Raw genomic sequence first — 12,742 nt, forward strand, 5'->3', positions numbered from 1 at the left:
TTGCCCATTTTTGAATTGAGTCGTTTGCTTTTTTGTTGTTGGGTTTTAGAGGATTGATGGCTTGTGATGTTTGAATGATTTTGATGGGCTATAGTTAAGGAAAAAGAGAGGTGAAGACAGGAGGTACTAATGGATAGTGGGTTTGAGCTGAAAATAAAGTCTAGGAATTATAGTAGAAGTTCTTGAGCAAGTGAGCTGCATAGATAGAAGGTTGTGTTGGAGTATATAGGATTCATTCCAGATACTGGAGTTAATACACATTTTGGTGATAAGGTTCAGGGTGTGATTATGGGAGTATTGGCCAATTTGGACTAGAGGTCAACAGTTGAAATGGCCAGTGTGTTGGAACGGTCATCATTGTTGGCAGGGTATAGAGGCCATCTAGAATGATAATTGGGGAGGTACAGAAAGAAGACTAATCTAGGAACTAAAGTCTTTGAGTGAGGTGACTAGGAATGGGGTACCAGGCAGCAAGGATAAGGCAGTGTGGGAAATCATAGGAAATGTTCGGGCAGAGATTGACTAGAAGGTCAATCCATTCAGGAGACAACTGAGTAGATTCCAGTGTTTCTTGGGTGGTTGAACCAGAAGGCCTTATAAGTTCCTTCCAGCTCTCAGATTGTATGGGCCTCACGTTTTAGTGATGATTTTCTCACTTCAGGGCATCCATTGCGAAGTCTAATGGTTTGGTAAAATAGATTTAAAATTTCCTCTAAACTGTTAGGAATAGCTTAATTGGGGCTGCAGGTCAGGAATTTCCCAATATGGTAGGGAGAGTACCAGTACCTTGGTAGTGGTACTGGTTCTGCAAGTAACTCTAGTGGCTTTCTGCAAGGGTGGTAGAAGTAAGGAAGATGTGTAGGTATTATTGGGGCAGGGGAGAGGAGGGTGAAGGTACAGGGCTAGCTTAAGTCTTGGACCCCAAATCTCTCTGCCTTTTCCATTTCACTTCTCTGGCTCCCACGCTCTCTAATTCCAGATACAGACCTTTGTTCATTCTGTCTCAAATTATAATTAGTGTAGAAAGAGTGTTTTTAAGAGAATCAGAATAATCAGTGTCTCTTCATGTCCTACTATTTCACTGAGTGATCTTAGGTAAATTTCATACCTCTGTGGGTTTCAGGTTAGCAGCTAAAATAAAGGTTTGAGATTGGCTGGTTTTTCAGGATCCTTCTAGCTTCTGTTTTTGTTGTTGTTGTTGTTGTTGTTTTGGGTTTTGTTGTTTTGTTTTTCTGTAAACCAGGCTGCCTTAGTCAGTGAGCCTTTGCAAGGTACCTAGTATGTGTCAGGTCTGTGCTGGGTGGGACTTGGTGATAGACTCAGTTTTGTCCCTTGTCTTGTTTGTGGTCTGGTGGGGCTGCCCAGAAATATAGAAACTGCTGCATAGAAGTATGTATAATTAAATTAAAATGTTGGGGAAAAGACAGAATTAGAGGGGCTTCTGTGAAGGTTTCATAGAGAAAGAGAATCAAAGTGGGTCTTGAAGAATGAGGAGGAGTTTGCTTGGCAGACAAGTTGGGACATCTTAGGCGGGGAGAACAGTGTGGGCAAAGGCAGGGGTATGAAAGCATATTGAGCTGGAATGACTAAGTTTAAGGAATAGTAGAGATAAAACTGGAAAGATGAGTGGGGGTTAAGAACAGATATTTATTGGACATCTATTTTGTGCCAGGCAACATGCTAGGTGCATATATATGTTCCATGTATATCTATATATCTATGCTTTTAAATTCTAGTAATCAGGGTGCCTGGGTGGCTCAGTTGATTGAGCATCTGCCTTCGGCTCAGAGCATGATCCCGGGGTCCTTAGATCCACCCCCATGTCCAGTCTCCCTGCTCAGCGGGGAGTCTGCCTCTCCTTCTCCCTCCTCCCACTCATACGCGCTCTCTCTCTTTTCTTTCTCTCTGACTCAAATAAAATATTAAAAAATAAATTCTTGTAGCTCTATAAAGTACAGTCTTATTTGTATTTTACCTGTGGAAGCAGTGTCAGAAATTAAAGTAGCTTTTCCAACAACCCAGAAACAGCCTCCAGTTTTCCTCCCTGCTACTTCAGCAGTTGCTTTCTTGTTGCTAAACCAGAGCAAGTGGCTGGAGGCTCCATAGCGGGAGTGCCTTGGACGTGTCAGAAGGACATCCCTCAGCGAATTCAAGACTGCAGCATTCTGGGCTCCTGCCAAAGAAAACCTCTTGGCACAATTTAATTAAAGATCAGATTCTCATAACCAGGTGTCAAGGGCATGCAGTACTCCCCAGTTCTGGGTGGAGTGTTGGTCGTGCCAGTCTCAGCTGCTTTGAGTTGTTTACTGACAAATGTGATTAATATGTAGACTAGGTTTTATTTTTTCTTCTTCCTTTCCCTTCTTCACCTTAAACAATGGCGTGAGGAGTTATTAGAGGTTATCTAGTTCCTTTGCCATTAGAGTGAACAGTGACACGTGGTGTAGTAGAAAAAGAGTTGGTCCTGGAGTCACACAGACTTTATTTCACATCCATGCCTCTCCTGGCTCTGGGTGACTGGCGGTGTCTCTGATATTTTGCTTCTTCTGACTTGCTCACTGTTTTATCCCCAGCACCTAGCACAGCCTGGCATACAGTAGGTGATGAATAAATATTTGCATGCATGAATGAGAAAACTGACACCAACCAAGTAGATTTCCAAGTTGTCTGTAAATTCCAAAGTGTTTTCTAATGTTAGTGGTTATTAAGCTATCAGTGCCAAATGATGGCTGAAATCCTATTTGTAAAGATAGTTCAGGAGGTCTGTGGGGAAGCTGTTTTTTAGAATTTGAGCAACTCTGTTAAGCAGTTTCTAGGACTCTCCAAAACTCTAAGTCCCATTGTGTGAACTGAAGGCATCACAGAGCCCTCAGTGCAGACGGATGGCAGCTGGTCCCCTCCTCCAGGCAACAGCTCTTTTCTCATTGTCATCTCTCCACAGCCTTTTTAAATCAAGTGTCATCTTTTATTTTTAACATGGGACATTCATTGCGTGGATCTAGAACTGCTTAGAAGGGACCATTTTTCTGACTAGTGCTGTAGGTGTTATAGAACATAAAAGGCTCTCTGATCGCTGTGTCCTACTTTTTTATTTTTGTGTTGCATTCTACCTCACTGTACTTTCACACTTACGCTATTCCTGTGGTCTAGGATGCATTTGCCATTATCATTCTCCATCAAAATAGTCTGCTTATTTATTGTTTGTTTTCTTTGGTTCAGGTACTTTACCAATGCCTGCACCTAGTCCCTAGGTACAGGCATTAAATCAGAGCTCAGTACTGGTATTTGCCCTCTACCCCTTTTATTAGGAGAAATTTCAAAAGTACATCAAAGTTGAAAGAATTTTATAGTGAATACCTGTATGTCTACCACCTAGATTCTTCTACCATTAACATTTTCATATATTTGCTTTATCATATCCACTATAAATTATATATGGACAAGAATATTATACCCGTGTTCATCCAATAATCCATCTTACTTTTTAAAAACACATTTCAAAGTAAGTTGTATATATTAGTATACTGCCCCGTAAGTACTTGAGCTGGTGTTTTAAAAAGCTCCTAGGGATTCTAATAGTCCAGGGTCAAAGACCACTAGTCTCATTTATTCTTTAAGCCCCTGCTTTTAACATCACCTCTTCTATGAAGCCTCACTGATCACCTAAATTCAATACTGTCTTTCTTTTTCATGTCTTCTCACATTTTACCACTTGTACTTCTCTGTAGCAGTGTTCACAATGGGCCTGGCACTGTGGTTTTCTAGTCCTATGTATCTTGCTTACTGAACTATGAGAATGTCTAGCGTTAGAGCATATTCATTTATTTATCTCTTTGTCCCTGGTTTCTACCATGGCACTTTATGTGTAAGTACTCAGTAAAGATTTATTGATTTGAATTGTACTTAAATGAAGAACCTGCAATGATATTAAAAGGTATACATAACTTTCACATGGCTGATTTGAAGACTGAGAATTTATTTATGCCTCATGAAAGACATTTAGTAAATATCAATCAAGTCCAGCTAAACATGTTTATATTGTGCTTTTTTTTTTTTTTTTTTGCCACTGGCTGGATTTGATTTACCTAAATCAAGAGTAGCAGAGTTCAGGTCAGAAAAGGTACACGGGGGATAGAATTACCAGAGGTATATTTGGAAAATTCTTTGGCAGAGAGTCTGAAGACATGGGTTCTAATCCCACCTTTAAACTGCTGTGTTTTAGCAATTTCGTTCTGTGTTTACAGAATGAATACCTCAGTATTCCTACCTGTTATATGAGAGGGTCAGATTAGGCGGCCTTTACAAGTTGCTTCTGGCTTTGATGTTATGTATATCTTAAATTCTTTATTTTGGCCCTTTTTGTATTAGTGGCTGTGGCATCCGGATGTCATAGAGTGGAAAGGAGTAGCTGCTGCTGTACACAGTCCTTCCCTCAGTCCGTGTCCCGTTTCATTCAGTATGTAAAGTACCTTACACATAATGGCTACTTGAAAAACGATTTCTTTCCCTTCTTTCTGTGCTAGCACTGTATTTTTATGCTTTTTATAGAAAAGAGGACATAAATCACTTCCATTCCTTAGTTGCCTCTTGACCAGTATCTGTCTAGTGACCATAGAGTGGGAAACACCAAATTGTAGCTCATAGGTGGGGGGACTTTTATTAGAGTCATAACTAGTAAATAGCAGAGCCGGGACCTAAATCCAGATCTCTTGATTTTAGATCTAGTCATCTTTTTATTATATCGCCTTACGGATGGCCTTTCTGAAACCTCACAACGATCCTGCGTTTATTACAGAGCCATTCAGTTGATTCATAATTAATACTTCAGTATAATTAGTTGCTCATAAATTATTAGGCTCCCTGAGCCTCTGGAGCGTTGGTAAAATGTGATCAGCGTGTCTTTCCCTCTATTATAGCAGTTTGTTGTCTAGGATGGATAGAGGGGCACCATCTGAACTACCGTTCTAAATGTTGGCTTTGAGCCTTGCTTTATACTGCAGCCCGTCAGAAGGCATTGGCTTGTCATTGTCCCAAATATTTGACCGGCACAGACTGTGAGAAGATTTAAGATGTGTTTGGTCTCCTTATTTAAGAATTGAGTATATTTTTCCTTTCTCCTCTCAGGATTGATCCTTTGGACTTGTTTTCCTATAAACAAAGTTTAAAATGGCATAGTTTTAAAAATGTGCCAATTATTTTGCTGAATGTAGATCGCAAAATGACCAGTGTGAGGGGATCTGTGAAGTACAAAGAAAGTAAAGACTTGTGGAGAAACCACAGGAAGGGACTGTTTGGAGGGCTGCAGGGAAACTGGAAAGTAGTATAGAAACATCAAGTCCAAGTAAGTTCAGAGGGAAGGATCGGGAAGGTACAAAATTGTACGGTGTATAGTTGAAGATACAGACACTGTTTAATATTGAGAAAACTTGATTTGAGAAACACTGAGAAAACTCAATGTTTAACACTGAGAGAACAAGAAGACTTGGGGGATTTTGAAAGATGATTTCAAGTACCTAAAGTTCAGTCTGGGGAAGAAGCAATAGACTTTTCTGAGTAGAGGTGAGATAGGATTTAGGACTAACAGAAGTAGTGTTTGTTTGCTTATTCATTTATTTGCTTACTTGTTCTTTATTCATTTGTTCAACAAATCTTTATTGATTATTCTGTGCCAGACCTGGTGTTGGGGATTGAGAAGAAAGTAAGAGTGAACTTTGTTGACATAGTACATAGTCTAAAGCTGACAGAGAAGAGGGTGTAGTGGGGAGGCAAATGTATAAACAAATAATTGCTGTGCAGTGTGAAATACATAGAACTTAATGTAAGTGAGAACTTTCTAAATGAAGTGACCAAAGATAGAATAGGCTAACTTTTGAGATCATAGATTTCCTAAAAATGGAAGTTTTCAAGCATAGGCCAGATGACCTTGGGTAGAATATGGTACAGAGGATTCAAGCATTGTATTCCAATAACAGATTTTAGGTTTCGATAATTTGGAATCATTTTGAAAGTGGAGGTCTATCCCCTGAGTATTCTCCAGGCATGGTTGAAAGATCTGAGAAATGAAGAAAAGCCTGTATCAGAAAGGGTGGTGAACCTCTCTTGGCATAATCTTGGGCTGTTGCCTTGAAGGGGAGCTATATTCAGTGAGGCTTTGGGCTGAAGGACCTAAGAGGCAAGGAAGGGCCTGCTTAGTCTGTCAGGTGGCTGTAGGGAGTATAATTTTGGAACCTGCAGTCCAGGGTAGGAAGGTGCACTTGAGGACTCAGCCCATGGAAATCCCCTTTGTGGGAGCTGAGAGACTTGAGTTGGGGCTGGGAGAAAAAGCAAAGGCAGACCTGCAAAGTGAAGCCAGAAGAAATGGATAAAAAACACACCACCCAGAGAGTTAATATAGATTAATAATTCTTCTTGCTTACTTAATTTCTTTTGATCAAAAAGAGAAGTAAAGAGCAGATAGAGGTAGATGTTGGTTTGGTAAAGGTAGGTAGGATGAGTTACAGAAAGGGTGAAGTTTGAATCTGGCCTAAAAGATGAGTAAGATTTTTATCAGTCAGAGGAGGGAGAAATATTTGACAAGAAGCACTGGGGGATTGGAAGAAGGGTAAGAGACATGGCAAATCAAGAGAACAGAGATTTCTAAGGTATAGTTTGAGTGTAGGCTGTGTTCAGGTATGGTGGCTTAGTTGGTAAGGAACTTTAGCTTTTGTTCTGGGATGTCAATGATGGATTTTAAAGTAGAGGAGTGCTAATGTAGTGAAAAGAAGGGGCACATGCATCCCAGTGTTCATGGCAGCAACATCCACAATAGTCAAACTGTGGAAGGAGCCAAAATGTCCTTCAGCAGATGAATGGATAAAGAAGATATGTTTTTTATTTCGTATATTCCATCAGAAAGGATGAATACTTGCCATTTGTATCAACATGGATGGAACTGGAGGGGATGATGCTAAGTGAAACAAGTCAAGCAGAGAAAGACAATTATCGTATGGTTTTGCTCATAGGCGGAACATGAGGAGTAGTGCAGAGGATCATAGGGAAAGGGAGGGAAGACTGAATGGGAAGAAATCAGAGAGGGAGACAAACCATGAGAGACTCTGGACTCTGGGAAACTGAGGGTTACAGAAGGGAGGGGTTTGTGGGGATGGGGTAGCTGGGTGATGGGTATTAAGGAAGGCACGTGTTAGGATGAGCACTGGATATTATACACAACTAATGAATCATTGAACACTACATCAAAAACTAATATGTTGACTAGCTGAACATAATAAAAAATGTAAAAAAAAATAGAGAAGTGCTGTGTTTTTAGATCACCTATGGCATGTAGAGAAAGAATTCAAGGGAGAAGTAGATGCAGGGGATCATTTAGTCCTACATTTATTAAAAAATGTAAAAGTTAATAAATTTTGTTCATAACATTTAAATAATTGACATCTAAAGCAGTGGTATTCAAATCTGGCTGGCACTGGGATCAGTAATTTTTAACATTACAGAATTTTGTCCATAACCTAGTTATACTAAATAAAAATTTATGGGGGTCAGAACAGAACATCTTATTTCTAAAAAGCTCTTTGTGATTATTACATTGGTTTATTTATTTATTTATTTATTAATCAGAAACTTTAGCCTCTAAAGCACCATTGTGTTTACTTGACGGAGCTTATATTCTAAGTAGTCATGGCCAAAGATATAGTTTCCACTGTAACCTGGAAGAATAATGAGAGACTTTATTAAGTCTGTCTAAGTATATGCCTGCTCATCGTCAAGGACACTTACTGATTTAAAGTAATAACATCCGTCTTCATTAAAACTCTTGTTACCATGTGATATCAATTTTTTCCCTTTTTAAAAGATTTTATTCCTTCTCTTTGCCAGAAGCATTGGAGATTGCCAGTAAATTCAACACCATATATGACAGGATGGTTACTGCATTGACTATCATATATTTAGATCAAGGTCAAATTTTAGAGGAAGAAAATACTGGAGAGATGACATAGGCCAAGGGTCAGCAAACTTTTCCTATAAAGCACTAGATAAATATTTTAGGTTTGTGGGCATATAGTCTCTGTTGCAACTACTCAGCTCTGCCATTGGAATGTGAAAGATGCCATAGACAATATGTAAATGAACAGTTGTGTTCCAGTAAAACTATTAACAAAACCAGCAGCTTTAGGGACTCTTGATATAGTGATACAGTCCATTCTAGAGAGGGAACATAATTTTCCTAAGGTTACAAAATTAGAGGTTGGCAAAGGGTCACTGTGTAGAATGCTCTTAGTTTTATTTAATGAATGAATAAATGGAACCCAAGTGGTTAAGGAATTTCTTTAAAGCTAGTAAGTGGCACTGGGATTACTAATTAATTTAGCTGGGCCAGTTCTGCCTTTCAAACTACATCAGGCTGGTTTTCTGTGCTCTCCAATGTCTTAGGTAGAGAAAAAGAAGAATCTTGTGAATGTTCAGCAGTGCTTGGCACAGAGTAGGTATTACATCTTTGAGTATTGTTGAGTGAGTAAGATGGTAGTAGTTACAGTGTGTGGTGGAAAGGTTTGAGTTGGGCCCCGAGGATGGGTTGTATCATTTGGATTCTTTGAAATTTTTCAACATGTATTTCCTTTTGCATTGAAAATAATAAAAGAGTTATGTTGTTCTTTCTGATTCCAGTAGCTGCTGGTGGTGGTGACAATGTCAAATAACGGCCTAGACATTCAAGACAAACCCCCAGCCCCTCCGATGAGAAATACCAGCACTATGATTGGAGCTGGCAGCAAAGATGCGGGAACCCTAAACCATGGTTCCAAACCTCTGCCTCCAAACCCAGAGGAGAAGAAAAAGAAGGACCGATTTTACCGATCCATCTTACCTGGAGATAAAAGTACAGTATTTCATTTCTTTCTAACCATTTGTATGCTTAAGACAATTTTTTTTCTTTTGGTAGCTTAGAGATCTGTCCTTTCCTTGACTTAATTTTTCTTTAATACCTTTTTGCCCTTAAATCCTTCCCTTGTCTTTCTTTCCCAAGGTGACTGAAGTCAGATAGGAAATAAACTTATTTTTATACTTTATCAACTATTTCTAGCAAAATTCTAAGAAAATAATTATGCTCTTGCCAGACTTTGGATAATCTGAAGCCATCTATTTACTTTATAAGTTATAAAACTTTTATGAACTCACAAAGTATAAGAAATACTGGAGTGTCTTCATTTGGAAATGTTTTTTTCCAAGCTAGTGTCATTTTTGGAATGTCTTCTTTCTGGATTCTTGATTGCCTCTTCTTTATTCATATGTCCTCCTCTCACATCTAGATTTGGAGATTAAATATCAGTAAGAAAGGCAAGTAGTTGCTGGGAAAAAGAAGCAGGACTCAGCATGAGGTACTAAGAATAGGTCATACTAGGTGGGCTCATTTTCTTTTTATTGATAAAACTTCTAGAAGAATAATCAGGATTTTAAATATTTTATTCATTTATTTGAGAGAGAGAGAGAGCATGAGCTGGGGAGAGGAGCAGAGGGAGAAGGAGAAACTGACTTCCATTGAGCAGGGAGCTGGATACGGGGCTCAATCCCAAGATCCTGAGATCATGACCTGAGCCAAAGGCAGACACTTAATTGATTGAGCTACCCAGATGCCCTGAATAATTAGGATTTTAACAGTGTATCTGATAAAGTCGCTGAAACTGTCTGGACAAGATAGTGAAATAGAGGTTTGGGTGTCCACATTGATAAGTGATTTTTGTTTGACTCCCCAAATTATTTATTTAAGTGGCTCTTGATGTGAGGTAAATTTCTCCATCATGCTTGCAGGGCCTTTTCTTGTGGTGTGTTGACAAAATTGGCTTTCTGTTTATAAATAGTTATCATGAGCTTCTGATTTAGATGGACCTGATTCAAATCCTGGATTACTCATTTAACCAGCTCTCTGACCTTAGATATGTCAGTTAGCTCCTTTGGCTTTAGTTTCCTATCTGTAGGAAAGATTGGGATTTTCCTATCTCTAAAATTGGAATAATATTCACAGGGTTTTTGTGTGAAGATTATATGCAAATTTCCTAATTAAGTACCTTCCACACAGAAGGCAGTTCATATTAGGATGTGTTCTCTTTACTCCTTTACTGAAGCTGGGAGACATAGCTAGTAGACTATATGATAAAATCAGAATTGGGATTCTGAAATAGTAGGCCAAATATAAGAAGCACAATGGCAAATTGCAGAAAGTACCCTATGTTGCAGAAAAGTATAACTGCATAGTTATAGATCAGTGTAAGATGGTAGATGATAGTATCATCAACCAAATAAGGAACACAGGAAGAGGAACAAGTCAGGAGGGTTGGTAGTTGGAGAAAACAGGAAAGCCTTTAAACACATTGCATTTGAGGTGAAAAGATAATTTTAGACACTTTGCATTTGAGATGCCTTGACATAGAGATGTCTAATAGGCAGTGACATTATAGATAGGAAATAATTGTTGAATAACTGAAATGAGAACTATTGAGAATTTTTACTATTTTGGGCTTGTATCTTTGTGTGTACTTACCCTATGCCCTATTCCACCTTCATAGTGAGCTTTTTCGGGGTCTAGTTAGAAGAGAGATGGGTAAGTTGCTTAGTTTTTATTTTTTGGCTAACTCACTTATATAGCAGCTGCCAACTTCCTAGATACAGGGCTATGATCTAGGTGGTGTTACCATGCCCTAGAATTTTCTCCCATATATATAGCAACTTTGTTTATCCCTCAGTTTAAATATATATGCTTTTTTTTTTTTTTTAAGATTCCACATATTTATTTGACATATTCCACATATTTATTTGAGAGAGCGAGAGAGATCCCAAGTAGGCAGAGAAGTAGGTGGAGGTGGAGGGGGAAACAGAGGTCCCCTGCTGAGCAGAATGCCCAGTGCTGGGCTCCATTTCAGGACCATGGGATCATGACCTGAGCTGAAGGCAGAGGCTTAACCCACTGAGCCACCCAGGTGCCCCAGGTGTGTGCTTATTTTTAACACTGTGCTTTATCAACCATAATTCTTGATCTCTGTTAAGTAAGTAGGTGTTTAGCCCAAGTTTCTACATGTAGTAAAGAGGACTCTTGAAAAGTTGAAATTGTTCTTGCGGAGTAGGAAGATAAGATTTCCTGCTTTGTAGATACCATCAAAATTAAAAACATTTGTGCTTCGAATTTTACCACCAGGAAAGTAAAAAGATAATCCATAGAATGGGAGAAAATTTTCTTTTTTTTCTTTTTTTAAAATTTCTTTTCAGCATAACAGAATTCATTGTTTTTGCACCACACCCAGTGTTCCATGCAATACATGCCCTCCTTAATACCCGCCACCTGGCTCCCCCAACCTCCCACCCCCCTCCCCTTCAAAACCCTCAGATTGTTTTTCAGAGTCCATAGTCTTTCATGGTTCACCTCCCCTTCCAATTTCCCTCAACTCCCTTCTCTTCTTCATCTCCCTATGTCCTCCATGTTATTTGTTATGCTCCACAAATAAGTGAAACCATATGATAATTGACTCTGCTTGACTTATTTCACTCAGCATAATCTCTTCCAGTCCCGTCCATGTTGATACAAAAGTTAGGTATTCATTCTTTCTGATGGAGGCATAATACTCCATAGTGTATATGGACCACATCTTCCTTATCCATTCGTCCGTTGAAGGGCATCTTGGTTCTTTCCACAGTTTGGCGACCGTGGCCATTGCTGCTATAAACATTGGGGTACGGATGGCCCTTCTTTTCACTACATCTGTATCTTTGGGGTAAATTGCCAGTAGTGCAATGGCAGGGTCATAGGGAAGCTCTATTTTTAATTTCTTGAGGAATCTCCACACTGTTCTGCAAAGTGGCTGCACCAACTTGCATTCCCACCAACAGTGGGTTCCCCTTGAGAGAAGATTTTCTTAAATCATATATCTGATAAGGGACTTGTATCATAAATATATAAGGAGCTAATACAACAGAACAATAAAAAAAAACTCAATTGAAAAATGGCTAAAAGATCTGAATAGACATTTTTCCAAAGAAGACAGACAAATGGCCAATAAGCACATTGGAGAGATGCTCAAAATCATTAGCTATGAGGGAACTGCAAATCAAAAGCACAGTGAGATGTCACTTTACACCCACTAGGATGGCTGTAATAAAAAGATAATAACAAATGTTGACAAGGATTTGGAGAAATTGGAACCCTCATACACTGCTGGTGGGAAAATAACTGTTAAAAACACTTAGAGAAGTCTGGCAGTTTCTTAAAAGATTGAGCATAGAGTTGCTATATGACCTAGAAATAGAGACATGTGTCCATATAATACTTGCACATGAATGTTTATAGCAGCATTATTCATAATAGCCAAAAAGTAGAAATTACCCAGATATCCATCAGCTGATGAATGGATAAGTAAAATGTGGCACATCCATACAAATAAATATTTTATTTGATAATAAAAGGAAGTGAAGTTCTGATCCATGCCACGGCATGGTTGAACTTTGCAAACATTGTGTTAGTAAAAGAAGTCAGTCACAAAGGACCACATATTATATGATTCCATTTATGTGAAATATCCAGGCAAATCCATAGGCAAAAAGCAGATGAATCATTGCCCAGGGCTGTGGGAAGAGGCAGATGGGATTAGGGGGTATGGAGTTTCTTTTTGGGGTGATAAAATGTGATGACCACAGGGGAAGGGAGGGAAAACTGGATGGGAAGAAATCAGAGAGGGAGACAAATCATGAGAGACTCTGGACT

At 39.0% G+C, this 12,742-nt stretch overlaps 1 protein-coding gene across 4 annotated transcripts in view; it reads left to right on the forward strand.

Annotated features, from left to right (window-relative positions):
* The window catches only part of PAK1 (p21 (RAC1) activated kinase 1), a 155,838-nt gene that overhangs the window by 72,309 nt on the left and 70,787 nt on the right, over positions 1–12,742 (forward strand). For 2 of the 4 annotated variants that reach the window (XM_047693911.1, XM_047693910.1), the window contains exon 2: positions 8,662–8,872. In XM_047693911.1, coding sequence (XP_047549867.1) covers positions 8,683–8,872 — 190 coding nt within the window. In that variant the 5' untranslated portion in view covers positions 8,662–8,682. The remainder of the gene's footprint in view (positions 1–8,661; positions 8,873–12,742) is intronic. The other 2 variants (XM_047693913.1, XM_047693912.1) reach the window with 1 other exon arrangement.

Source organism: Lutra lutra, chromosome 10, assembly GCF_902655055.1.
Source record: "Lutra lutra chromosome 10, mLutLut1.2, whole genome shotgun sequence".
In the NCBI taxonomy this organism is placed as follows: Eukaryota; Metazoa; Chordata; class Mammalia; order Carnivora; family Mustelidae; genus Lutra; species Lutra lutra.